Here is a 27,212-nt window from a genome sequence, read left to right on the forward strand (position 1 = left end):
TTTAGAAAATGTCCTACAATGTGCATTTTATTCCATATCATTATACAATGTTTACATATAGTTATAACTCTTCAGAAAATGCCGTTTCTTTACCAATTATGTATGTAGTGCCTAGATCTTTCACCCTGACATGGAGAACTGCAAAGAGGGGCACTCCCCATGGAATGCTCTCCCTGCTGAGCTGGAAGGGGCTGCAGGTGTGTCAGTTGGGAAGGAAAGGGACTCTTAAAAGACCAGCGCGGCTTCCAGACCCTTGACTTTAATGAAGACAGGCATAAGAAACCCATAGTCTTGTCTTGCAGTAAAACTGAAAATAAATTAGTGTTGGACGGAGGTCTAAACTGTATAATATTGAACAAAAGACCCTCAGGGGTCCTTCTGGTTAAAGTAGCACCAATCCGCACCCGATTGTCTCCAACATCAGTCTTCTTGGTGACTCTACCTTGGCACTCTGGCTGGAAATCTTTCTGGCTCTGTGAGGCTTCCTACCCTGGCTAAGCGAACCGCATGCCTAAAACGCTAAGAAGTGTGGCAACATCACCCTGGGTAATGGCACGTTTAAGTGATTAGGGCCCCGACCGGGCCTTACCTCTCTGTGTGTCTTTCCCCACCCCCTGCCCTAGCTGGCTCTTTGCAGATGTTTCGGTGACAGTGGATAAAAGTATATAAAAATGCGTCGAAGGAGTTTCCTGAAGCGGGTGTTTGAAAACGAAAGAAAACAATGACAGGGGAATGAAGGGGTGTGGCCGCGGCTAAGGAGGCTCTCACATGTTGTTTAGCTCCAGTAAGGTCTGGTCCAGCATCTGGTGCATACTAAGGTTCTCTTCTTTGGCATGAGCCACTTTCTCTGTGATGGGATTAGAAAATGAAGTCATGAATAGCTGCGCGCCAGGCGTGGTAGTGGTTTGCACACGTAGTAAGCAAACATCAGTCGCACACACAGAAGAGGAGCGGCACTCCACATGCTCAAGACAGCACGCGTTTCCAGACAAGGCCCGGGGTGCATCTACACCATCCATCCACCCTGACGGCAGGGGCAGGGTGTGTTTGGTGAAGGCTCACCCACAGGGTGCTGCGGGAACAAGGGAGGGGCAAAAAACCAAATACAGGTAGAGAGCATTGTTACACAAACTGAAGTTAATACCAGCAGAGGATTCTGGGTTACAGGCAGTTAAAGATCTGGTAGCTGTGTGAGCGAGCACACAACCTCACGAAAACAAAGATGACATAAATAGGTTTCTAACCACTTTTTAAACGGTTTATTTCTACTTCTCACAAATGGTTATGGACACACCTCATGCACACTTCATTAGGACAGTCTCTTAGTATTTTTATGGTATTCTACTTATTAGAATGCCACCCATCAGAATCCAACACCGTTGAGCTAAAGGAAGCATACCTTTCCACCAGGGACTTCTGATACGAGCTCCTGCCTTCAAAAGCTATTTGCCCAAGCATAGGTACATTGAATCACAGTTCAAACACTATACATGTTACGAAGATGTTAGAGACACACATTTGTAATAGATATTTAAAGGAGGACTCCCAGCTGATTAAGAGGAAATAGCAAAACTTTTTTGGTAGGGGGAGGCCCTCATTATCAGTCAGTTCAAAGTGGACCTGTTGATGTGGGAAGGGCTGACTTGATTGGTATAAATATTTTCACGTATACGTAATATATCATAAAAACTTTGGGGGGAGTTAATGAGGATTTAACTGAGACATACAGAGGAAAACAAGGCAAGACTGGTCTTCCAACCAATGCCTTTCCTTCCCATTTCTGCAGAAAGCGATCGTTTTCAATCCCATGAGTCATAGATTTCCTGAACAGGGGCTCCATTCCTAGAACTTGGCCCAAGTTTCTCCACACAAATTTTTAATCCTCATTCAGGGCCAGCTTTAGCTCGTTAGTTAGGCGGCGGTTTTGCTCGAGTTGATGGTAGAGCTGGTCTGGACAGGTCAGCAAGGGTTAGCAGAAAAGAGGAGACAGAAGGAAGAAGAGGTTAGCTCGAATCAGCGAGAGGCAGTTAACAGGCTGGAAAACACGGATACACAGGAGAGCAGTGGTATACCCTGACCCAAGGTCCTGTACCCTGTGCCCTGCGACGGTGTATGGCAAGGCCTGGGAGAATGGAGAAAGGGCTGGAACCTTGATGGAGATGTAGAACAGAAGGAAGGAGGTGCAGGATGCCGGAAGGAACCAATGCTCCTTCTGCACCTCATTAAAACCATCCTGTGACCTGAGGTTATGTGCAGTTTGGGACAACAGATTTGGGGACTAAGGCCAGGCTGGAGGCCAGGTCCTGCCACTTATGCCTTCCTTGCTAGAGCTCTGCAGAGATTCTAGGTGAGCCCCTGACCAGTCTACTTCTGTCCACTCTTCTTGAACCCCATCCTCACTGCTCAGGTGCAGGGTCGTGCTGAGCTAGTGCTACCATTTCCGCCACAAGGACGTGTTTTGAAAGACCCCCCCTCTAGACACAGGGGCACATACAAAGTCTGAACTCTCCTCTGACCTCAGTGGTGTGTCACCCACAGCAAACAAGTTGTTTATCTCCACTCCGCCTGATTCAGAACTTATCTGTGTGCTTCAAGACGATGAGATTCATGCTGGGTATTGACAGCGTGCATAAAATAAATAAAACTGGGCCAGGGAGATGACTCAGCGGGTAAAGGTGCTTGCGACAGAGCCTGATGACAGTTGGGTCCCCCAGGTTCTACACAGTGGAAGGAAAAAACCAACTTGGACGAGCTGTCCCCTGACTTCCGGATGTACACTGTGATATGCGTCCCCCCCTTAAATAAACCTTCTCAAACATCTACACTTGCCCAGTGTGATAGAAGCTTTAGGTACTGCCTTGTAGTCCACTCAGGTGGCAAAGCAGTCCACCACAGAACTCAGCCTGTGTCTGATGAGCCAGGGGACACCTGGTGACAAAGAAGCTAGCTAGCACCTACTAGGAAAAGTGGGGTGTGTGTGGTTGCTTTGAATGACGGTGACTCTGTGGACCTGGACATTCTACTTGATGATCTCGGAGAGCTAAGAATCCTACTGCCTAGTGAGCAACCGCGGCTCTCACTGCTGGGCACGCAGCGATTCTCTCAACTTTCTCTCATAAACGGTGGGAAGTGGGGGAAGTTGCTACACTCCTGATGTCTGTTGCGGACGTACTATGAAGAACTATGTTCAACCCATGCCTTTTCCTCTTATCTAAACTTTCTGAATATCCAAAACTCCATTCAGCTGTCACCTGCTCCAGGTAGCACCCAGTGAGACTTTCTGTTCTGTTGGCTCCAAACACACAACGTCTGCCAGTGTAGACTCTCTTCCAACATGGCCAGCTTATAAGAGCACACCTAGATCAGCTCTTCTATCCTGCTGCCTTCCAGTGTCTCCCACACTTAGAAGTTGCAAACCAGAAACCCCGTTACTACCATTACTACATCCACAGTAACGTCATGGGAACCAGCACCTTGAGCGGTGGGCAGGACTGTCCCATTTGCTGAGCCCACATGCTTGGCTCTCTAGAAGAGGAAAGCACTGGGGACACCCTAGGGAATCCAGAGGCCAACTAGGAATTTGGATTAAATGGCGGTGCTCCCCATATCAACCCACTTTGGGCCTTGCTCCTTCTATGTGCAAGGGAGCTGGAGACTGAGATGACCTCAAGGCGGGGACCAGACACATTTGTAAGGGCTTTCTCTCCTGTTCTGTACAGACCCCAGTTGTCTTGAGGCATCTGGTCTCAGAGCTGGCAATGCTATTGGTTTGGTTCAACTAAAGCTCTTGAAAGAGTTGCTGATACAGTCTGGCCCTTGCTCAACTAGAAGGCAACTAAACAGGTTCTTGATAAACTCAAAATTTGCTGTCTATGCTCCTGATGTACACACCTTAAGCTACTCTTCATGATCCATTTGTTCCTATTTCCCCCACAGCGAATGCTCATAAGAGTGAGAAATCTTGGGGAAAGTCAAGAAATTTGTATCCCAAGATGCTTTAATGTCTGCTTGGCAGAACCCCAAGAGTCTTGTTTTCTCTGTGACAGAACGCTCTGAGAGAGGGCATTACTATTATTCTGAACTTTAAAGAGAACAAGGTTCCAAAATCATTGAAAAGGGGGCCCAAGGAGCCTCAGGGAAAGAAAAACAAACACAGAGCAAAACAACAACCCCCCCCCAAAAACCCCAGAAAACTGCAGAAGCCTTTGCACCCTTTGGTGAAGAGACACTGCCTGGATCCTAAAATTAGAGTCAACCATATCATTAATTAAAATATTTTAATCCAGACCCTCTGTTTAAAAAAAAAAAAAAACTCGCTCTGCTCTGAAGAGTTCAGAGTAAATGGCTATTTTCCGAGTTTGCCCAAACTGACTTGAGGAGAGTGGTATGCCAGTCTTACTAGGCTAACAAGCACCACCCTGAGCCAGAGGAGGGTTACTCATGCTTAAGACCCAGGAACGGAGCCAGGCTGACGTTAAGAGCTGAGATGCTAGAGGCCACATTGTTTTAAAGTCTTCATTCTCAAATAAAGGCTACTTAGCTGTTTGTGAGCGATAGCAAGCATCGCTTCTTGGGCTCGGTGGGTTGTGAATCAGCTGCAATGGTTCAGAAGCGAAGGGGTTAAACTCACCTTACATAAGCACACCTTCTGTAGAATATATGTTGTGCTTCAGATCCCAAAAATAAACCACGGCTCAAATGCAGCTAATATTTAGAAATCCTATAATGTGATTTTTGTGTCCACAATGAGTGTATCTGGGTAATGAACGTGTTTAAAGACAAATGCTCCGACTCATCTCTGTGCAATAGGACAATACAACAGCCATGACTTACAGTGCTAGAGTCCTAGTTCTTCACAATATGCAGACTCCCTAGCTGCCGAGTACAGGATGGCTACACAGACTTCCATTACTGAACCCAGATGGAGCCATCTCTGTACCAGCACAGAGAGGGTGCCACACCTCAAACTAAACTTTTGGCAGGGAAGACATTGCTCAAGCCAGATTTTGATTCCCACTATCTACCGTGTGGAGGTTCTGAACCCAAACTGTCAGAACTATCACAATTCCCAAAACCACAGACGGCTGGGCCCTCACTCCAGGATCTCAAAGCCAGGTATTATTGTAAAAGTTGCACAAGGAACTACCACTTAAAGACTCCTGATGTTAGCATACAGTGTTCAGAAGAAAAATGTACCCCGAGATGCAGGAAGCCGAACTGCAGCTTTATTCGGTGTTGAGACGAAAGCGTCAATAAATAAGAGTAAAGATAGCAAACGGGAATAGCTTGCAGTGTTTATTGTACACTGGGTGGATAGCTCCTGTACAACAGACGGCACGGGATGTGCCCGGCCCGAAGCTGGGCGCTAAAAGGAAACCTGGGTCAGCTGGAGAACAGACAGATGCAGAGCTCAGAGAGGTGGGACGTCCAGCCTGACGAAGGAGTCTTGGAAGGAGTGAAGCAAAGAAACTTATCTGTGTGAAACAAAAGGTGAGAGAGAGAAACAGTGGTGCAATGGAAAAGGGAAAAGGAAGACGGAAAACCACACGGGTGAATGCAGTGTGTGAAATGCAAGCGAGTATTAAGGCGTGTAAACCCACTGCCAGCTACACCTGGGGGAGGCCATCTGTGCCAACCAGTGTCTGGACCCAAGGCTGTCATGGGCCAACCTCGAGGAAGATCTTACAAACTTTACTTTAAAAACAGAACTTAAAAATAAACCTTAAACTAAGCCCTCCTTTTGGGACTTTCGTCATACTCAAGAGTTTACCCCACAGAGCATCACATCTGAGCACTGGGGTGGACCCGGGCTACAGATGACCTTGTTCCGGAAGAGGCATGCCCTTGTTTCTATGGTGACAGCCAGGTCTCTAAAGGATATTCTGGAACCTCCAAGGCAGCAGGCACATGGCATGCCCCTGGGGCTACTATATTTCTGAATGGTTAGAGAAATGCCATTCCCAGCTCTGATGGAACCCAGCGGTATTAGAACCTCTGTGAAACATTCCAAGGGTTAGAATCCCAAGGGGCACAAGTGTGGTTAGTAATATGTACATTAGCTGTGTATGTCTGAGGGTCCTCAAACAAGGCCAACTATTACTCACATGAGTGAAATATGAACATTAACTTACAAATTCATAGTGTGTAAATGTTTTATTTTTTGTTTCTCTGATGTCAGTGGCAAGCATTTACTGTGGGTATTTTAATTCCATTCAATATAATAAACACAGCAAATAAAAGACTTGGTTCCTCAGGAAACCATTCATTTTTGATCTAGAATTCTCTCTCTCTCTCATTTTATAGACAGGGTCCCATTATATAGCCCTGGCTGGTCTGGAACTTGTTATAGATCAGGCTGGCCTCAAACTCAAGAGATATACCTGCCTCTTCCTCCCATGTACTGAGATAAAAGTCAGGTACTACCAAGGCTGGTAATACTCTGTAATTCGTTACAGGAAGCAGAGATATGTACTTGGTCATGCCCATTTCCTTTTCCTCAGATTTTTTTGATAATCTGAATACTTTAAACTTAACAGTGTTAAGTGAAAATGACCATATTGTACTTCACAGAATCCCAGGAAACAACCTGGTATTTCTTCCTAGCTTCCTGCGTCACTGCAACACGGCCTTCTAGTTTTATTTGAGTCTGGTTTAAGGTTTTTAAAAGGATAGTACTCAGGGCCATTCAGAGTCCAGTTCATCTCTCAGTGGAAAGAAGCCAGATTTGCATTTGTGAAATAAAAGGACTCTGGAATGTTTTGCGTGGACTGGATCTATTTGGTCTTTGTTAGCACAATGTGAAAAAGACTGTGGCTATGTAGGCTATGCAAGAGAGCCAACAAAAGGTGCAAAAATGGAGAGCGGAGACTGAGAAGGGAGCCATGGTGAGTTCATCACACAAGCATGAGGGTGAGGATGCGAGCAGGCAGGGTGCATGAGCATTTACATGGAGGTCATATCGTTGAGAGCGTGGTCCAGCTCCTCGCTGATGGCTTTGTACTTCAGTTTCTGAGCGTACAGCTCATCTATGAGCAGGAAGTGGAAGGCAGAGGTGCAAGGACATGGAGAATGGTCAAGAGATGGAGGGTGAGCAAGAGTGGCATGGGCGCCATCCCGACACGTCAGCAAGGAAAGGGCAATGCATGAAGGGGTTGGTGCCGCAGCAGATGGCCAATGCAGGAGGCGTGCGATTTGTTTTTAAAGGAATCGGAACAAAAACAAAGAGAACAAAAACCCATTAGAAAATGAAATGAGAAAGACTCAATATGAAAAACACAACACCAAGGGTAGGTAATACCAATGAACTTAAATCCTAAAGACACCCACAGAAGACTGTGTCCCCTGGTGGGCAATGGAACTTCTTTCTTTTCACAGAGCTGTCTGCTTACTCTGGAATAGTCAGCAACCTGCAGCTATAAGCTGTGGGGGGGGGGGGGACGGAGGGGGGTATATTCAAAGGCAGCAAGCTCAGTTTTCAATGACAATCTGCAATGCTACCTTCAAACCACTCGCCTTCTTCCCAAAAACCATGGGATTTTGATTTTTTGGAGGTTCTTAAATTATTCCCATGGTTCTCTCTCTTGAGGTGCCTGTTGCTACCACCAGAAGTTTGAAAAGAAAAGGAAGCCACAGTTTGGGGCTTGTCTGCAGTTTAATTTTTGTAATGGTTGTGGGTTTGTACTTGCCACACACTGGCAGGCTTGTGCCCACATCCCATTCTGTCTTCTTTTTTCTTATTGTTATTTGTTAGTTTGTTTGTTTTTCTATTTCTTTTTCTAGTCTCCATAGCTAGGTTGGGACTTGCTGTATATCCCAGAGTAGCCTCAAACTCAGAAATCCCCCTGCCTTTGCCTCCTGAGCGTTGGGATCAAAGGTGAGTGGCTGCTGTCTTGGTAATTAAACACTCTTCAAGCCCTCCTTCAACCCCTTCTCCCTGTGATGTATGGTTGGTTTTTTTTTTTTTCTTTAAGAATGCTTAAGTGTCTTGAGACTTGCTGCCCTATTGATTGCTAATGAATGGCTTAAAAAAAGAAAAGAAAACCAAGGTCTTCTTCTGGGCACACACTTGGAAGATGGGCGTGTCTAAAACACATCCACACTGTTCTGACAGTTAGGAAATATCACCAGAGACACAGAATAAAGCAGAGTCACATCCATCTATACTTATTCCCTCAGTGAAAAACAGCCCAGACCCACTTTTGAAGTCCGAGAAATTAGAGTAAGCTGTCTGGTTCTGACAAACCACCCCCAAGGGGTCCGAGAGTTTCAGTGTCACAGGTGAAAACCCCAGAGGAGAGCCGAGCCAGACAGGTAGTGAGAGAGCAAGACGGAGTCAGGGTGGAAGCCCTCGGATGGCACGGCTGCTTTACCAAGACATTCAACAACGAGGTCTGACTTGCAGAGGTTAACGACCTTACCTTCTAAGTCGTCGATGCTCTTCTCCAACTTAGTTACTGATCTCTCGGCAAACTCAGCCCGGGTCTCAGCCTGTAAGGATTTACATTCACTTGAGTGAAGGTCAGGGAGATTCCGACCAGTCGCTACAGATACAGGGAAAACCAGAGGACGGACCTCAGGTGTTTATCACCCGGGAGAGTCAGGTTGAGTCCCTACTGTGAGCGACGGCAGCTAGCTAACACGGTACATAGAAAACCTCTCAACGTGCCTGACTTGGACCGTTGGATTCGAAAGGACGGTGCCTTGACCCACGCCACAGAACCCTAACCGCCATCCAGAGAGCCTCTCCCAGGGCCTCGCATTACCTCCTTCAGCTTGTCGGAAAGGACCTTGATCTCCTCCTCGTACTTGTCTTCCTTCTGCGAGTACTGTAATTGGAAAGAGCGGTCCAGACGTCAGGCCGCGCGCGGCTCTCACACTCACACAGGGAACGTGCCAGCCCAACCAACAGATGTTGGGGATCCCCTAGCAGGTAACAGGACCTCAGGTATCACATGACACACTACAATACAGTCTCTGCTTTCCTGCCTATTACTTTACATGGGATGAGAGAGAGAGAACTCATCCACTTGGCGTTTGGCTTCAATTGAATTGATGATTTGCCCAACATAAGATACATTCTCTGTTAATCTTTTTTGTTTAAAGAAACCAACCAACCAACCAACCAACCAAACAAACAAACAAACAAAAAACCATCCTACCATCCAAGAACCATTAGGAAATTGTCTCAAAATGCTGCCCCTTGCTAAAATGCCTCCTGCGCCATTAGTTTCACCAGCAGGGCTTCTTGGGAGCAGCCCTTTAAAAAGGTGTCGTCCCCAATCCCTGCTCCTGGCCTACCTTCTCAGCCTGAGCCTCCAGTGACTTCAAGTTGTTCGTCACCGTTTTCAACTCTTCTTCAAGCTCGGCACATTTGCTAATGTTTTCGATCAGAAGCAGAAAGGGTGGGAGACAAGCCCAAGGAGCGAGGAGAGAAAAAAAAGGAGAGGGATGGGAAAAAATGAAAACTGAGTTCTAGAGACGGGGTGGGGTGGGGGCTGCCTTAAGTAGCCAGACCACGAGGCACGAAGCTTGGTTTTGCCATGGGCTCTGCCTTCCGCCACAACAGTGGAAGGACAGAGGGACAAAATCCAGCATCTCCACGCTGTGATCGTTTGGCTTCTTATTGGCCACCCCTCAGAGTATTTATGAAGGGAAAAACAAAGAGCATAAAGGACCAAGAGAAAGCACTTGAAGCAAGATATAAATAGCAGAGGGTGTAGTGAAGGTACAGTCATTACAGCAAACCAACCAGTAGGCATCGGAAGCTCAAAGCTGTCTGGGATGCAGTTAAACCTAAAAACCATACGTGAGCCGTCAGTACCTTATCCTCTGCAGCCATTAATGCTTTCAAGGTCTGATCCATTATTCTTAATTGTTCTTCCAGCTGTCGGACTTGGCTGTTAGTGGACACAGGAAATGCACAAGGCCATTCACAAAATCAGTGCAGGTAAGGCATGCAGTGCCACACGCATTCACAGACACCCCACATGGTTCCTCCATGGTCCGCGCTCATGGCTCATCCGCAGCACAAGGAGCACGCGAGGAGCCGGGAGCCGAGGTGGGTGAAGGTGCAGCTGCTAGAAGGTCATGCTGTTTTTAGTCACTGCTCTGCAGCATTCCCCACATGTGGTGGCAATGGGCCCGCTTACCCTTCTGAGAGCTCAGCCCGCTCCTCTGCACGTTCCAGGTCACTTTCAATGATGACCAGCTTACGGGCCACCTGCAGCAGGGCAAACACAGCAGACACACTGAGGTCTTGCGTACTTGGTATAGAGGGGGTGGATATAGGGTAGTGATCACATCCACCGGCCCTAGGGATTCTAGTCGACTACAAATGGACCGCTCTTCTTTCCGCAGACTAGAGACAGGCAGCGCGCCCTCAGCAGAGACTGGGGCCCCTGCTCACAGACCGGAGTGGTTAGCTCCAGGTGGAGTCTAGATAATTACACAGCATCCACAGCAATTCTCGGAATGAGAGGAATATGAAATCTGCAATCTTAAAAATAGCAGGACGATGAGACATGAGGAGGCATTTTAGACTGAAAAGGAAGGGGGCCGTCGAGAGAGCACCAAAAATAAACCCAGAGACTACACCACACGGAGATCTGCACAGAAGGCCAGATCCAGTGAGAAACGCCAGCCCAGAGGAAAGGTTCCTCCGAGGCAGCTCCAAGCCCTGGGCAGTTTCAGACAATCGTGATGAAATGCAGAAAGAGAAACCGGAACCTAAGTCACCCTTGCGGTCACCATCACGCATTGTTCCATAGGGGACTATCGAAGCATTTCTCTTTGTTTTTGTAACAGTCTGGCTGTCCTGGAACTCACTCTGTAGACCCAGGCTGGCCTCGAACTCACAGAGATCTGCCTGCCTCTGCCTCCTGAGCGCTGGGATTAAAGACGTGCGCCACCACTGCCCGGATAACGAAGGATTTCGACCACCCTGGAGAGGTCTCTATGAAATCTCCTAATGAGCTCTGGGGTCCATGTTCTCTACAGTATCTGAACTGAAACATCTGGATCATGACAGCAGGCCAGCTTCCTTTCCTAAGGGCCTGCCTCTCCCTCTTTCTGGCTTAAGATGTTTTTGTCCCAGCCTTTAGGGTATGGGGAGGTATTGGTCTCTCCTCCCAGTGCAGGTGACTGTGCTGGCTTCATCACAATAAGAAGCAGTTTCTGCAGGTAAAGGAATCCTGCTTCCCAGAACCATCCACTTCTATGAGGGAAGCTGACTGCTAGACCCAGGGAGCCAGACAGTATCCTATTCCGGGTCACAGCTGTGAGTCTGTAAGGCTCTGGGCCCCAGAAACTGACCTCTTCATATTTGCGGTCAGCATCTTCAGCAATGTGCTTGGCCTCTTTCAGCTGGATCTCCTGAATTTCCATCTTTTCTTCATCCTTTTGGGCTCGGCTTTCAATGACTTTCATGCCTCTGGAAAGACAAACAAGGGGGCAGATCAGAGACGGAGAGATGACCAGTGTTGCTGTGGGACATGGGGCTCCATACACAGGGCTCACCAAAGTTGAACAGAGAGCCATTCATTTTCCAAAGCACAGAGCAAGACTGCAGAAAAGACACATATTTCTCTCTGCTCACTGTGAATGAGGTCTTTGGGTGCACTCTGGGAAAGATTCATGGCCGTGGGATACAGACACGCCATGCAGAGAGAGTTTGGGTACAGAGTTTATTTAATGCCTAAGGGGATTATGGAGTGAAGAGATAAAGACAAAGGTAGGGGAAGGGGAGAGGCAATAGTTACATCTTCAGAAGAGGGACAAACAGAGAGAGGGGATGAAGTGAGGTTCCAAATCAGCTTGCCTCATCAGGAAGGGCGGGGGCACGATTGGGGGTGGGCAGAGCTTGTCTCTTAAAGGGACAGGGTACCCAGGTGTCAGGGAAGGTCAGCAAAATGATAACATTTTGGGTACTGGTGAAACTTCTAAATTACCTATTAAAAAAAAACACACAACTTTCTTTTAGATTTATTTATTATGTATACAGTGTTCTGCCTACATGTATGTTTGCACACCAGAAGAAGGAACCAGATCTCATTATAGATGGCTATGAACCACCGTGTGATTGCTGGGAACTGAACTCAGGACCTCTGGAAGAACGCCAGTACTCTTAACCTCTGAGCCATCTCTCCAGCCCCTAAGCTACCTATTCTTAAGTGGGAAGGAGCTATGTCAGGACTATCTGAGTCCGAGGAGCATGGGAACAAGGAAAGCTACCATGCTTTATTTGTTAATGTAGCAATCATGCCCTTACTCCCTTTTCCTAAGGGAAGCCTCAGGTTGAAAATGGATGAACAGCCAGGTGTGGTGGCCCATGCCATTAATTCCTGCCCTCAGGAGGCAGAGGCAGGTGGATCTCTAGTTAGAGGCTGCCCTCATCTACATAGAGAGTTCCAGGTATCCAGGGGGTGAGAGAAAGAGAGAAAATGGATGACTAGGTGTTGGGAGGCAAGACTTTGGCACCGGATATGGTAGCATGGTGTTACAGTTCAGGAAATGTTAGCTGATCTAGATTTTACAGATTTGTGGCATAAGCAAACCATATATGGATTTCACTTAGCAAAACTTAAGTAAGCAGTTTTAATAAAGCATTATTCTTTAAAAGGCATTGATTTTTATTTCCCGTCTGTGAATGTTTGTCTACGTGTTTGCATATGCGCCACGTGTGTGCAATGCCCTCAGACGCCAGAAGAGATCATCAAAATAAACGAGTTCTACATCCCCTCTCCTCCAGTCTTGTTCTGCCAGATTGCCTTCAAAGTGCACTACCGGGAGGGAGTTATGCGCAAGACTACTCTTGACCAGCAAAGAAAACTAAGCCCTAGTAAAGAACAAGAGGAAAACTTAAGCTAACAAGGTTCCTTAGCCCTAAAGTCTGCAGGGACTCTTTGTATCTAGTGCCAGAGGGCAGAGGTTCACCGCAGGGGTAAGGCATGCCGGCACTGTTCTGAGCTCACACTGCTATGCCACCCCTCGACCAATAGAATGCCAATGGCCTCATGAAGTATTCTCACACTTTGTGGCTCGCACAGCGAAGTACAGATTTAACAAGCCTTTCAGATTGCATGAGGTCAGTGTGTGGTGGGATGGTTAAAATGGACTGTTAACTTGGCAGGTTCTAGAATCACCTGGTTAACAAACCTCTGGGCACGCCCGTAAGGGAGTTTATAGACGGGGCTTGTAAGGGTGGGGAGACCCACTTCAAATGTGGGCAGCACCATTCCACAGGTCCCTGACGACATAAGAAGGAGAAGCTAACCAAGCACTAGCATTCATTGCTATCTGCTTCCAGACTGTGGACCCAGTGTGTGAGCAGCTGCCTCATGTTCCTGTCACCATAACTTGCCCACCAGCATGGGCTGCGTCCCTTTGAACCATGAGCCAAAATAAATCCTTCTTTTCATAAGTTGCTTCTTGCCAGGTGTTCCATTCTACTGGTAAGAAAGAAATCAATAAAGCTGGCCTGCAAGAACCATGGTTCCCTTTACTATGACAAGGCTGGGTCTTTAAAGTCAGGTTACAGTAGAAGTAGGTGCAAAACACAGAAGCCCCTGACTGTGTCTGTGTGTACACATGTATTAAATCCAGAACATTTCAATTCTGCAGAGCCTGTAGGTCGGATCTGGTTTATCTATGCTTTCTCTTCTACCTATTTGGTTACCATACCTCCTTTCTCTAGATCTGAGACTTCTTGGGCTATATTATTTTACTTTTTTATGTATCTGGGTATCTTGCTTGCAGGTACGTCTGTGCATCATATGCATGCCCGGTGCCTGCAGAGGCCAGAAGGGAGCATCAGAAGCACTAGGCTAGAGTTACACCTTTGTGAACTGCCATGTGGGTGCTGGGACTCAGACCACGGTCCTCAAAAGAGCAGTCAGTGCTCTTAAGTGCTAAGCCATTTCTCCCTCTCAGTGTGTGTGTGTTGGGCAGTGTGCAGACACACTCAGGAGCTGGATGGTGTAGTCTCACCTCTCACTCTCATCTGCGGCCTTCTCAGCCTCCTCCAGCTTCTGCAGAGCTGTGGCCAGACGCTCCTGAGCACGATCCAACTCCTCCTCAACCAGCTGGATGCGTCTATTCAGAGAAGCTACATCAGCTTCAGCCTAGGCAGAAAGTGAGACACTTCAGAGCTGGGAGAAAGCCAGGGTGGTACCTTCAGAAACTGGCCAGGACTAAGGAGGTGCTGGTTCCAGACAGGAAGTCCGGGGCCTGGTGTAAGCTATCTTCCAGTGTACTGCAAGTCCTGACCAGCTGAAGTCCTCACTTACGAGCATCACACTTGGAAAGACACAAACCTAGAAACAACTCTCAGCAGAGAGTGGGCTATCAGCAGCACACACACGCTCACGTGCTCACACACGCTCACATGCGCTCGCACACGCTCACGTGCTCTCACGTGCTCACACACACTCACACAGCTCTGTCCTGCCCTAGTCTCCATGCCTTGCCTTTCACCCGCTGCTTGAAGGAAAGCTTCCTCACAGCTCCCTGCGGGCTGGAAAGGGGGACACTAGGCCCTATCCAGGCCCGGCTGCAGAGTCCCCAGCAGTATGATCGGAAGTCAGAATGCCACGTTTTCGTCCAACTATTCTTTCTCTAAGCGACTTCTCAAAGGAGCCTTACAATGAGACTGAATATTTTAAAATCCAGTGGTTTTAAAAACACATACCAGGAAAATTAAAAAAACAAAAACCCGAAACCAAAACAACAAACCTTACCATATGGAGATCTAATACCATCTAGAAACTTCCCCCTTGCCCCACCTCTTCGGTAACCTCTTTAGAATAACTGACCTTCCTGGAACAAGGCCAAGATAAATTGCCCCAAGGTTTTTTTTTTTTCCCCTAAGCTTATTGGAGTTTCTTAAAAGTCAAGGTTGTAACAAGAAATTTCACAAGTCTAAGGGGAAAAGCAACATAGATACTGTTTTTATTTTAATCTTTTAATTAAAAAAGCTTTGAATTAAAGTATTTCTCTTGTGGGCAGGCAATGACTGCTTCCTACAGTAAGTACTTTTGCTGAGTCCTAGTCTCGCTGTGATCAGAGCCCTGAGCCTAGACTGCCTGGAAGGGAAGGTGGGCCTTGCTAACTAGGTAGCAGTATTTATCCTCAGCCTTCCCCAACCAGTGTTCACCAAAGGCTGATGAGCCCTTAGGATATTTAGGAGCCATTTTTCTTGCAATCACAATCCATGCTTCAGAGCTCTAGCTACAGCTCTCTGCTTACGCACCTGTCTTTAAACTCAAGGCCACTCTCCACAGAGCTTGGGCTCCATAAATGTCTACAGAACTGAGCAAGTGAAAGCACCCTAATTTAAACAACAGCAGCTTCCAAAGCTCCAGAGGGAACTAGAAAAGCGTGTGCAGTTAAGAGAGAGGCAGCAGTCGCGGCCTTGAGTCACAGGAACTGAGACCCTGCGGCTAGGCGCTAGTCTAGGTCTGCGTAGGTCTTATCTGAGCAATGGCAGTGAACAGGGACTCTCCCACCACCATGAATGGCTGCGGTCTTTTTTTTTTTTAAATATATATATGTATACACACACACATACAAACATTTTAGACTCTTTATCTCAAAGAAAAAAGCTACTATGTATAACTGCTGCCCGTGGCAGGAAGCAGGGCCAGTGTGGAATGAATGGGAGGAGCAGTTAGGACTGAACCAGCCCACAAGGTCAATCATTATCGGAGAACAGCTTGGAACTGGGCCAAGCTGGAAATGTCCTGGCTGACTGAGTTTTTCCTCGAAGAGTGGAGGGATTGGAGTAACCAATTTCTCAACTACAGAGAGTTAACTGCCTTTGAACGACCGTTCCTTTATCTTCTTATTTTATGTGTACTGGTGTTTCCCTACACGCGTGCTTTATACCACACGTGTGCTTACAGTCAGTTCCAGAGCACCTGGAACTGGAGCCAGGAGTTACAGAGGGTTGTGAGCTGCCATGTGGGTACTGGGAACAGAACCCAGGTTCTCTATAAGAGCAGCAAGTGCTTTTAATCTCTGGGCCATCTCCCTCAGTCTCGTTAATTGGAAATATATACATATTAAGGTCATAGCTTTGGATCGGGTTAAATTTCTTCCTCTTACATGTATTTCATTTCTAGAAAAATATCTATTCCTTTTACAAACAGGATGGTGGGGTGGAGACAGAAAACAAAAACAGAAAGTCAATTGGGATCGGTGGTTTCAAGACCCCTGGGCTACCTCTGAACACCCAGTGCCCCAGGTAGTCTAATCCTGACCAGCATTAGTTGCTACAAAAATATTAGTTATTACAATATTAGTTACTATAAGAATATCAGCCATTAGACAAGTCAAATAAATCTTTTTTTTTAAAGGCCAAGAAGGGCTGGTATGGATTTCTCTAGAGTGCCTAGGTCATGTTCAAAAGACCCTTTCTTACTATAGTGTTACATAATAAAATCACTATCATTTAAGATAAAAGCAGTGCCCTCACTATACCTGCTGCTGGCGAATCCGATAAACATGGGCAGGATTTTAAAAACACTTCTTCGCATGAAATCCTGAGTTCCCTACAGTGGAACCAAACCTCGAGGACCCGACTGGCTCACAGGATGACTGCCGATGTGCAGAGGTGGGAATGAATGGGGGGGGGGGAGCGGGGCGCACACAGCACCAGAAGCCATGGCAGCCCATATTCGTTCCTGCCTCTCTGCACACAAGGGCCCACCACATTCGATCTGCGCTTCCTTCTCTTTGCTCCCACCCCCTCTACACACTTCCTCTGGCTCTTGATGCAGCTCAGTTGAGTACTGTTTTGTAAATATCCCCCCACATCCTTCCCCCAGCACGGTTTTTACAACTCTAAACTCCCTGACACTCAGGTTATTTAACGACCTCCAAGAAGACCAGCTAAGGGGTTCACACAGGTGCCTATTCAGTGGCTGGACTTAGGACTGGTTCCTTTGGGCCAGTTTTGGCAGAGGAGAAGGCCAAGCTATAGAGACCGTATCTGGAGGAGACACTCTTAAGTATATGTAATGAAGCTTCATTGTTTGAACTGGATTAGAACCTGAACATCACACAGGGGCCACCACTAGCTGGACAGACGACGCCACTGGGAGACGTGTAATAGAAACAGAGACTCCCGGTTCCCAGGCCTAGAGACTGAGAGGTCAGTGCAAAGGGGCGGGACCCACAATGTAAATGGCAAGCTCTTCTCTTCTGTCACCACCCAAGGAAGCTGGGAAGGATTGCAGGAGCTGGCCAGCAAGCTCTCTACTAAGACCAAGAGAAGGACCTCTAACCCAGAGGGCTAAGGCAAGCTCGGGAGAGCTCCATCAGGGCAATGTGAGGCAGGACTGAAACCCAAGCCCTTTGGCTTCTCAAATATGAGTTTATGGATGCTTTGGGATTGGTGGTTCTCACCCCTGGAGTCTCTCCCAGACACCAGAGTGGAAGGTTCCCTACCATCCCCTGACCTGCAGTACCCCAAGTACGTTAAGAGACTGTCTGGATAGATCCTGGCTAACATCAGCAAAGCAGTTACTGCAAGAAAATCAGCAAGTCATCTCGATTATTTTTTAGAGTGGCCAGGAGCTCACACAAGGACACTGCCCTCTAGCCCTCAAGAATGAGAGCTTGAGACTGGTACCTGGGCTCACTGACAAACCACCTTCCTGGGGGGAACCTTGCATTCTGCTCCAAGGGCTCTCTTATGCTGGCATAACAGTTTTGAAGATCTTCTCAGACCCCAAGACAAGTTTAATTTCCTAATAAAAGTCCCGTCTCTTATTCTCCTACCCTCATTTTGAGACTCTGATGTCTAGGCTGGCTGGCGATGCTTCCGCCTCGGCCATCTCAGGCGCAGAGAAGACATGCATGAGTTACCCTGATTTATTATGTGCTGTGCTCCACAGGCCCACACCTGTCACCTTCACCAGCTTATTTCCGGTTTGGTTTTCTCCTCAGGGTTGAAGCTTTGCTAGATATTTCCCGAGGGTCTCGGCATCACAGCACCCAGGTCGTCTTAAGTATTTGTTGCTGCTGTCTGTCAGAACGGACCTACTGCCCTGTGCCTATCAATCAAAAGCACACAGAAATAAGGCATTTGGGGAGGGTCGAGACCCCAGATGCAAACTATTCCTGGGCATGTAGATCACTCTTAGTGCACTGAGTTAGGTTTCTTCTCACAGTGGCCCCGTCTGACAACACTGCCAGCAAAGCCTTTCCAGTTGAGTTGCTGGTTTCTTTTATTTCAAAAATGCTCCTGGAACCCAACATGTAGTGAGCTACTCAGAAAGAGACTGTTATAGCGGGGCAATTAGGAGCCCTGGTTAAACCTCCACCCAGTGCTCACACGTGTGAGAACCTCAGTGCCGTACATTTCCCTGCCCTGTAAGTACTAACTCCCACCAAGGAAGTCCTGCCAGCTCACCGTTCCTACCCTTTGCCCTGCCCCCAAACAAGGAAGTGGCTACCTTCAGAGAAAACAGGCGCTCGCTATCGCCCGACCCAACAAGGGACTATGTGTGTAGAGAAAGCCGTGTTTCCACTTCAGCACTGCAAAATGCTATTCCAAACCAGACCTGAATAAAATCGGAGGCGGACATGAAAGTCCCGTGTGTGCACCAGCACAGACAGAAGAAAACCCTTTCACTCTGAAGGCCAGGGATCTGGAATATATTCTCAAAGTCCTGGCTGAATCTGAGCGGAGCCTGAAATGATCAAAGGTCAGGTCTTTTATTTCATGTAAGCTGTAGTTACACAGAGAGGGTTTCACCCAGCCTGCTGTGCAAGACCAAAGTGACTAGAGCCAAGCAAAACTTCTGCCCTTATATGGTCAAGAAAGGGAACACACACACACACACACACACACACACACACACACACACACACACACGGATGGACGGACATTAGGGGCACTCCCATGGAGAACAGATAAACACAGTCTCCTCTATCTGGGCCGAAGCCTGTAATTTGGGAGGCATGCTGGCGTAGCAACAAGGAAGAGAGCGAGGTCCTGAGGGGCCTTGCTGTGACTGCATGGGAAAGTGGGAACCTGGAGTCCCCGAGTCCAGTCAGTCACAGCCACCCTGGAAGTGGCAGGGCAAGCAGAGTACATTGTTTCCTGGTTCCAGAAGAAGCTGCCAATGCTCAAGAGTCAGGAAAGGGCTGGGGAGTTTTGGAAATCAGTTCGTTCCCATGATTAATAAACTTAGCCATCAAGAACCCGCCTGCACTTCTAAGTCTCCTCATCTGCCAGGTTCTACCCAGAAAGCTGGAGAGAGAAGTGGTTTTTTTTTTTCTACTTGAAACACACATCTTACCACCCTACAAAATCCTTAGGACACAAGACCTAGAGTCCAGCATTCCATCAAGGAAAGTAACTTCATTCCAAGATTCTGAAGGGCCCACACACCTTGGGAAAACAAACAAGGAGGAAGTAAGCGATATCTGCTTTTTCCAAGGTACATACCAGTTTAAGAGGGCCCCTTAGGTCTGCTTGAACCTCGGAGTACCTGAACCGGAGCCAACTCTACACTGAAATAGTTTCTGCAGTGGCTCAGGGCTTTGTCACCAAACCTTAATCTTTGCTGCCAAGAGAAACTGCTAGCTTAACTCACAGCCTAAGCTATGCCTAATAACGACTGAGATTAGCTTCATCCATACGTGAGCTCCAGCCTAAGAGTCAGGCAGTTTGCATCAGTCTCACTGGTCATACTCAGCCTTTGTTGTGAATCCTGACCAATCACCCTGCCAGAGGAGTCCTGAAAAATGGTCTTAAATTTTCTTTAAAAGGGATTTGAAAAATTGCTCTAAATAAAGGCATAAAGTTTTGAAATGAATGAAAGCTCTGTCCTTAGCAAACTAGCCTGCGAATGCTGTTACCAAAACCAAACCAAAACAAAAAACAAACAAACCAAAACAAGGTACAGCAGGTGTGTCTTCTGTGTGCGCCACCAATCACTAGGCCAGGAGTCCAGTGAGGGTCCATCACTAATATGCCTTTTCAAACCACAGTCCTAATTCCCCTCCTAAAATTGAGAAAAATAATTGTTGACTAAAAGCCTTAAATGGGGGAATTTTATGGGTAATGAAGTGAGTCAAGCCATTTTTAGGAGCCATTGCCAAGCCTTTACTGTAAAGAATGCTGGGCAGGGCAGGGCTGGACATTGCTAAGAAAGGGCAGTGTAAGTAGCACTACCTCTGTCTGCTAAGCCCCCGCTGTGATCTCTTTACATACTAGCCACGTTAGACTCAGAGGAAACCAAAGCACTAACAATTGTCCCCAGCCAGAGAGGAGATGGGCCAGGATTCAAATACTGCCAGACTGGGCCCAGTGCTCTGCATCCTGCTTTTTAGTTCACTGATTCATAGTGGTTAGCCAGGCATGGCTCATCATTAATGTATCCCCAGCCACCTGGAGTCCTCTACAGTGGGACTTTTGCTAACTAGTCCTCTCAAGCTAAAACTGCTATCTTTTAGCTATTGATTTTTTTTTAAAATCTTTATCTGTATTTTTATCTTAAACTTCCTCTAGTTGGGCCTTCCTCTTAGGAAGACTCCCATGGTTCTCTGTATTTTATACAAAACATGTTGTGAAGTTTCTGCAAGCCATGCAACCATTACAAACACTCAGCCTGGAGGAATGACTCAGTTTGGAACAGTCCTGTGTATATTAAGCACAGCTGGACACCACATTATAGTTTGTCATAAAACTCCCAAGGTGTTTGAATACCTTGATTTAAGACACAGGCATGTGCAAATACCCATGCGGCACACACACACACACACACACACACACACACACACACACACGATAAATTCTAATACCTAAACTCCCTTTGAAACCTTGTTTCTATTTGCTGGATACATTTGCTTTACGAAGAAAGGAAGCCAGGTACTACATTAGGTAAAGAGGAGGAGTAGCCGGCAAGAGGTATAACCAGTAACCATTGACGTCTGGCTAACTTTTTCCAAAACTCGCAACAAAAGGATATCTATTGTAGAGGGATATCTACTTGGAAGATGGGAAGACTGAGAAACCTAACGCTATAAGGGATGCAAGCTCTGCAAGTTCTAGTTCTTCCCTCAGAACCTGGTACTGTCTATGTCTTTAACCTCCATAGAGAAATAGCTTTTAGGAATCACAGGATCGACACAGACGAAAGTCCAGCATCTGAAGGCCCCGAAGTCCCACAGTGCTTCTCCCCAGAGACTGATCTTTAAAAGGGGGGACTCCTCCTTCCAACCCCAGTTTGAGTAAATAAATGCCAGTAGCGCAAAGTGCACGTCCCTGGGACACAATTCATGATCGCCCCAGAAATGCAGTCCTTTTAGGGGGAAAATACCGCTCCCTGAACCTTCTCAACAGCGTTCCTGCTACCCGCCGAGGTTTTTTGACTTTAGACTAGAGAGATACAAAGGCATGACCGAGCAGCAGGGTTCTAGTTGGCCTAGGTGCGCCAGGTGGGCATGGGGCCTCGGGGTGATGGGTGGGTCCCTTACGGTCTCCCGCAGCTTCCGCTCCTGGTCCAGCTCGCGCTGCAGGCTGCCCGCACGCTCCTCCGCGGCGTCCGCCTGTTCCTGCAGGCTCCGGATCTTTCTCCGCACCGCCTCCAGCGAGCTGCTACCCGCCATGGCCAGGCGGTGGCTGAGGCTGCGCTCTGTCTCAGCGCTCTGTAGCTGCTACTGCTGCTTCTGCTGCTGCAGCTACCGAGCCCAAGTCCGGCGCGTTCCGCCCAGGCCGGCTAGGCAATGCCGGCGCCCCCTGCGGCCCAGAAGCAGCCCGGAAGTCACGGCCTCGGGGCCGCAGAGAGCCGCGGGCGGGTGCGCGAGAGCAGAGGACGGGCGCGGCTGGCAGGCGGGCGGGGCACCGCGGACCCCGGGAAACAGGCAGCCGGTGGAACCACTGCGCGTGCGCGCGGGGACGGCCGGCTCTGGGCTGCTTCGCCTGGAGCGAGGCCACCGCAGGAGGGCGTTTGCTTCCACTCCGCTGCCGCGCCTGGGTGGCCCCAAGTAGAGGACCTAGATACTAAAGCCTATGGCGACTCCTGCTGGCCGCTTGGAGCGCTCTGGAATCCCGATTACTCTGAAGCTGAGCCAGGATACGAGCCTTCCAAAATATGACTGCTCCCTAAAGGAACTGTTCTGGTCATAAAGAGCGCCATCATTCCGAATGCTAAAGGCCATGGCGACTCCTGTTGGCAGTCCGGAGCGCTCTGTAATCCCGACTTCCCAGAATCCCAACAAGGAACTTGGAACCTATGGTATGAATACCTCAGGGAAACCGGTTCTTGTAAAGAATCCCAGAACACAAGCTCCTGACTACAAGAACCCCAACACCTGAGTTATCTCGTTAAGTGTAAATTCCTATCTGACAATGCGGAGTGGTTAGACTGTTCTAAATACAGCAGTTCTAGAATTGAATCTGGCTCTTAGGTCTCCGCTGGTTGTGTAGGTTTGGACAAATGCCTTCTCGGGGCTTCATCTTTTAAAAACGAGGATAATAGCACAGGGCTCTTCGCGGGACTGTTGAGAATTATCAGATACTATAAAACGCTGAACAATGCCTTACATACAGTTAAGACTCAAACGATATAATTAAACAACCACAGGCACTGCCTTTAGAGTTTGGCTGGGCCCCGTGTCCAGTTGTGCAATTTCAGACAAGGCAAACATCCTAACGTTTCCTGGTTTTAATTCAGTCTGATACTGGGAATCCGATGAACCCCAGGTACAAGACTACAGAAGCCTGTGACAGAGCCTCTGGTTACCAGCTGCAAAGTCACACAGATACAATCTCTAAGAAGCCATCTCTGCCATTCCCTCCTTTACTGTGTTTCTAAAAGCCTGTCAAGTCTCTGGGCTTTATATCCTCCTGTATCTTAGTCAAAGAGAGCTGTTAAAGTCAGTCCTTGTTTAAGTGTGTGTGTGCACGTGTGTGTGTGTGTGTGTGTGTGTGTGTGTGTGTGTGTTATAAACAAAGGTAGAAAAAGAAAACACTCCTGCCAAGGCTGTCTTCCAAAACCAGAACACCTCTGGAATTCCTAGTCCCCTCCAGTCTCTGCTGCAGAAAGCAAGCCTACTAACTCCAGCTAGGGCCTTAATCAAGTCCTGTAGGTGGAGACTCTTGCTTGGTTTTCCAAGCTGTTGGTTCGCTGAGCAGCAGCGGGTACAGCTCCTCCCCAAAGCTCCCAGACCATCTGCCTCCAACCTTAAGGATACCCAGACAGGGCATCTGCACCCTCCAAAGGCAGACAGGGAAAATGCTGGCCACTTGCCAGTGCAGTAAGCAGCCACCCTAGTGATTTAATGTCTTGCTTTTCAAACACTAAGAGTTTATTTCAAGCTGATGTCACTACCGAAGAGCTATGGGCAGTTAGTTGTTAGGTTTAGCTATGGGATGGAAATACTGTGGCTGGGTCCCACCCCAAGAGATCCCAGGGGAAAACCAGAGTTTGGTTAAGCCTGAGTCACTACATCAGGAAGGAGACCTAGAGGGATGAAGACTCATATCCTGCAAATATCAGCTCCATCAGTTATGGGGGGGAGGGGGAAGAAGCCAAGATAATGGAGTCTTAACAGGACTCGGCCTCCTGTAGGTGGAAAAACCAGTAAAAATCCAAAACAGATTGCTAGGAATGCCAGCTCCTGAGTGACAGCCTTTTAAACTGGGAAAAACAACCATTTCTGGAAGATTATAGCTTGTAAAGTAGCTTGGTAAAATGGGAACATGATTTTAGTAATAATAATCAAAACTGTACTTTTTTAACAGTAGAGAGTAAAACGTCCTCACTGCCACTCTCCAGAAGGATAACTTTACTTCCGCCTCTCCCCGCTAGCGACACCTGTCTTTTCCTCCTCAAGTCTTAGCTATTTTAAGTGAGTCAAGATGCCTCTAAATAGAACTCCCTTCAACATTCCTAGTCTCCAAAGAGCCAACGGTGTTTTACAGAGGTAGAGGAGAAATACACTAACCAAAAGAAACAGAGAAGTGCACACTCTCACCATATTTAGAGACAGTTTTCCTCCAGCACAGAGAGAGAACCAAAACTGGTGTTAGGAACCTCCCTCTCCTCCTGGCCCCGCCCCACAGCTGACTTTAAATAGCCTCTTTTCTGCTTCTGCCCCACCCCATTCCAGTACCCCCCTCCACAATTTCTCACTGAAGACGAGATTACCACTCCATAGTTACAACAATTATTACCATCCCCTTAAGAATTATAGTAACTTTTTTTCCTCCCGCTTTCTTTCACACTGGGCTATTTGCAAATTCTCTGAATTCCTTTCCTTATAAGGAATATCTCCCCTAGATCTATCAGCGGCTCTTTTGAAAAACCTAAGTAAATGTCCTGCGGGAGGATTTGGGGGAGATGGGCATCCTCCATTTAGCACGGACAAAGCAGACATCTGATTCACATTATACAAACTGGCGGAGGCTGGTTTTTTTTTTTTTTTTTCTAAAGTAAGGTAGGTTTTAGCAGAGTTTTCACTAAACCATGCTTCCCCCAAGCCTCCTTTCCAGGGAACTTAACTGTCACTGAAAGTTTTCTTTTTGTCTGATCCCAGTTGTTGGTTCTCTAGGCCACTCAGTTACCAAGAACACTAGATAAATCTCAAGCCTTTTGTGATACAAAAGGCCTTGCCAGTTTCAAAACCCTTGGATAATCTGCACTACACATTATCCAAAAACACAAAACCCAAAACGTACAAACTGCTGTCAGACTTGGGGGTTCAACTTTCGGGTGTAGCTTTGTCTGCTACTCACACATTCTTGGAATTGTTATCAGCTTCTCAAGGAATTCTTTTCTAATTGGGCCTCTAGGCTTAACTGGCTTCTCCAGGGGAATGTGGGGGTGAAAAGAAGTTAGTCCATTGGAAAACTGACCCTCAGCTTGACTTTCTAGACAGAAGAGGCTAGCTCTGTAGTTAAGATTCCGAAGGGCAGTGGAGAGGGTGATAGCCAAGCTGGAGCTGTGTCTATCACCCCCTGGAGTATGCGGTGGTTGTCAGAAGGCTGACAGGTGGGGGTGGGGCGGGCGGGGGGCAGCCAGCTCTCTATGCCTTATAAAGCACTGAGCTATATATAACTCCCTGCGTCCTTTCTGGATCTCGTGCCTCAGACTGCAGACCCAAGCAAGTATCATCTTCCCTGGGCAGGTCTTAAGGTTTGCCTAGTGAGAAAGAGCGCCTCAAAGTGTCCCCTGTAGCCTGCAAGATTAGCCTTTGAAGTAAGAGTGTGAGTACATTTTAAGACCAGGCTCTCTGTGTCCAGACTAGGCTCATCAATGGAGGCCACTGAGAGTGGCAAACAAGAAAACTCTGTCTTGCACAAACCTTGGTGATGACACACACTTCAGAAGTTTTATACCAGCAGGAGGCGAAGTTCCCCTCCATAAGTCCCCAATTCGGAGGCTGTGTTCTCTTAGCTTCTCACCCACCCACCTCCGACCAAAGGGGAGGAGGTAAAGAAGAGGAAAAAGAGAAAAAGGAATGCACGGAATATAAACGGATGTGCGCAGCGGCAGTCAGAGGCGTCATCCAGTGCTCTGGGCCACAGCCAGGCTGTGTGCAGGTGTCCCGGCAGGAGGAGGTTTACCCCCCCCCCCTTCCTTTGCTCTGCAGTACCTGTGGTGACCCCCAGAATGGTCACACGGACAGGAGGTGAGGGAGGCAGTGTGAGCGTGCACTTACATCTGTGGCCTTTTTCTCAGCCAGCTCCAGCTTCTCCTGGGCATCTTTGAGAGCCTCAGAGTATTTGTCCAGTTCATCTTCAGTGCCCTTGAGTTTCTTTTGCAGTGACACCAGCTCATCTTCCAGCTGGGAGTTGGCGGTGGAGTACGAGGGGAGGAGGGAGGGTGTGGGGTGCGGCAGGCAGCGTGATCCCGCAAGGCGCGGGGTGAGGGTGCACAGACCGTAAAGGACAGGGACAGCGGGAGAGAAAGAGAGACAGGGAAAGACAGGGAGGGAGAGAGAAAGAGAAAGTTAGCCATTCGTGTGCCGTGCCACGCCGCGCGCCCGGGTACCTTGGCGGCGGTCTCGTCTGCAGCCAGGAGGCTGTCCTCCGCCTTGTGCAGCTCCTCTAGCACCCGGTCCCGCTCGTCCTCCGACGCCCGCAGCAGCTTCTCTTTCGCTGCGATGTCCTCCTCGAGCTGGGGGCAGCGGCAAGCGGGCGCGGGCAGCCGGCATGGACCGGGTGTGAGACACACAACAAACGGGTGCCAGGTTGGCTGGGGCCCTGGGGCTGAGGGATCGCTGCTTTGGGGCTTAAGGGACCCTAGGTAATCTCTCTCCTAGACCTGGAACCGCTCAGTGACTCATCTCTCAACACCCCCCCTCCCGGGAACCACGCTCTCTTGCGGAGAGCTTAGAGAGTTCAGGTCCCCGACTTGAAGGGTTACAGAAACACGCCCCTGTTTGGCTAGCTTTCCATTTGTGTCTTCTAGTCTGTCCCATCTTTGTTCTTAGGAAATAATTAAGTGAGTCCCCCTCTTCCCTCCAAAGTCTCCATCTCTTATCCAGGGGCTCTTTCTCCCCAACCAAAAAGTTCAAAGAACTTCGGACACTTTAGGACTTGAGCCTTGCCGGACTCCCCCACCCTTCCCTTCAGTCACATCGAGAATTGGTATCCTTTCTCCCTTTCCCTTTCAAAATTGGTTCCCAATCCCGAGGGTCAAGAGCCTCTCTAGGGAGTTTATGGACCTCGCGGACTCTGGAAGGGCCACTAGCATCTTCGGCGGACAAGACAGAAAAGTTAGAATCAGCCAATCAACCTAACTCCCTTTTCTTTCTTTCTTTCTTTCTTTCTTTCTTTCTTTCTTTCTTTCTTTCTTCCTTCCTTCCTTCCTTCCTTCCTTTCTATTTTTTTTTTTAAGATGCGCGCCCCTGGACACCCTGGGCTTGGGATGGGATGGGGAAATTGTGTCCGCTGGGGTCCCGGGGGCTGAGTCGGGGCGGTGGGGGGCGGGGTAGACGCAGACCTGCTTGCTCCGGTCTTCCGCCGCCTTCTTGTCAGCCTCTGCCTGCTCAGCTCGATCCAAGGCGTTCTCTTTGTCGAGCTTCAGCATCTGCATCTTCTTCTTGATGGCGTCCATGGTGGCAGTGGCGAGGGGGCCTTAGGCAGCGTCGGGAGCAAAGACACGAGCGCGGTGGGGTGGCTGAGACGGAGTGCGAGCGCGGAGCTGCCTGCTGCTCTCTGATATGTACTTTCCCAGGGGGGCGACCGCATTCCTTAG

At 48.2% G+C, this 27,212-nt stretch overlaps 1 protein-coding gene across 22 annotated transcripts; it reads right to left on the reverse strand.

Moving 5' to 3' along the window:
- On the reverse strand, positions 1-27,212 carry Tpm1 (tropomyosin 1). Of its 22 annotated transcripts, none has more exons than XM_050124933.1 (10): positions 26,958-27,193; positions 26,004-26,129; positions 25,672-25,797; positions 13,984-14,117; positions 11,311-11,428; positions 10,149-10,219; positions 9,298-9,373; positions 8,763-8,825; positions 8,418-8,487; positions 1-847 (listed from the first exon to the last, which is right to left on the reverse strand). In XM_050124933.1, exons 1-10 carry the CDS (start codon positions 27,069-27,071, stop codon positions 765-767), a joined length of 981 nt encoding a protein of 326 aa, XP_049980890.1. In that variant the 5' UTR covers positions 27,072-27,193; the 3' UTR covers positions 1-764. The 22 variants fall into 22 exon arrangements, with proteins under 22 accessions (XP_049980890.1, XP_049980839.1, XP_049980807.1 ...); XM_050124942.1 differs by lacking the exons at positions 1-847; positions 9,298-9,373 and adding exons at positions 1,933-7,025; positions 9,821-9,896 and having other exon boundaries at positions 26,958-27,210; XM_050124951.1 differs by lacking the exon at positions 1-847 and adding an exon at positions 1,933-7,025 and having other exon boundaries at positions 26,958-27,202.

Source organism: Alexandromys fortis, unplaced genomic scaffold (genome assembly GCF_014885135.2).
Source record: "Alexandromys fortis isolate MF-2015 unplaced genomic scaffold, M_Fortis_MF-2015_v1.1 scaffold_22, whole genome shotgun sequence".
Lineage (NCBI taxonomy): Eukaryota > Metazoa > Chordata > Mammalia > Rodentia > Cricetidae > Alexandromys > Alexandromys fortis.

Bases quoted from the DNA above. Each gene is read 5' to 3' on its own strand.
- Tpm1 (XM_050124933.1), bottom strand. From the start codon at position 27,071: ATGGACGCCATCAAGAAGAAGATGCAGATGCTGAAGCTCGACAAAGAG. The intron at 25,798-26,003 runs GTACCCGGGCGC...GCCAACTCCCAG, and splicing joins CAGACGAGACCGCCGCCAAG to CTGGAAGATGAGCTGGTGTC. The intron at 9,374-10,148 runs GTAAGCGGGCCC...CGAAAACATTAG, and splicing joins CGGGCTGAGCTCTCAGAAGG to CAAATGTGCCGAGCTTGAAG.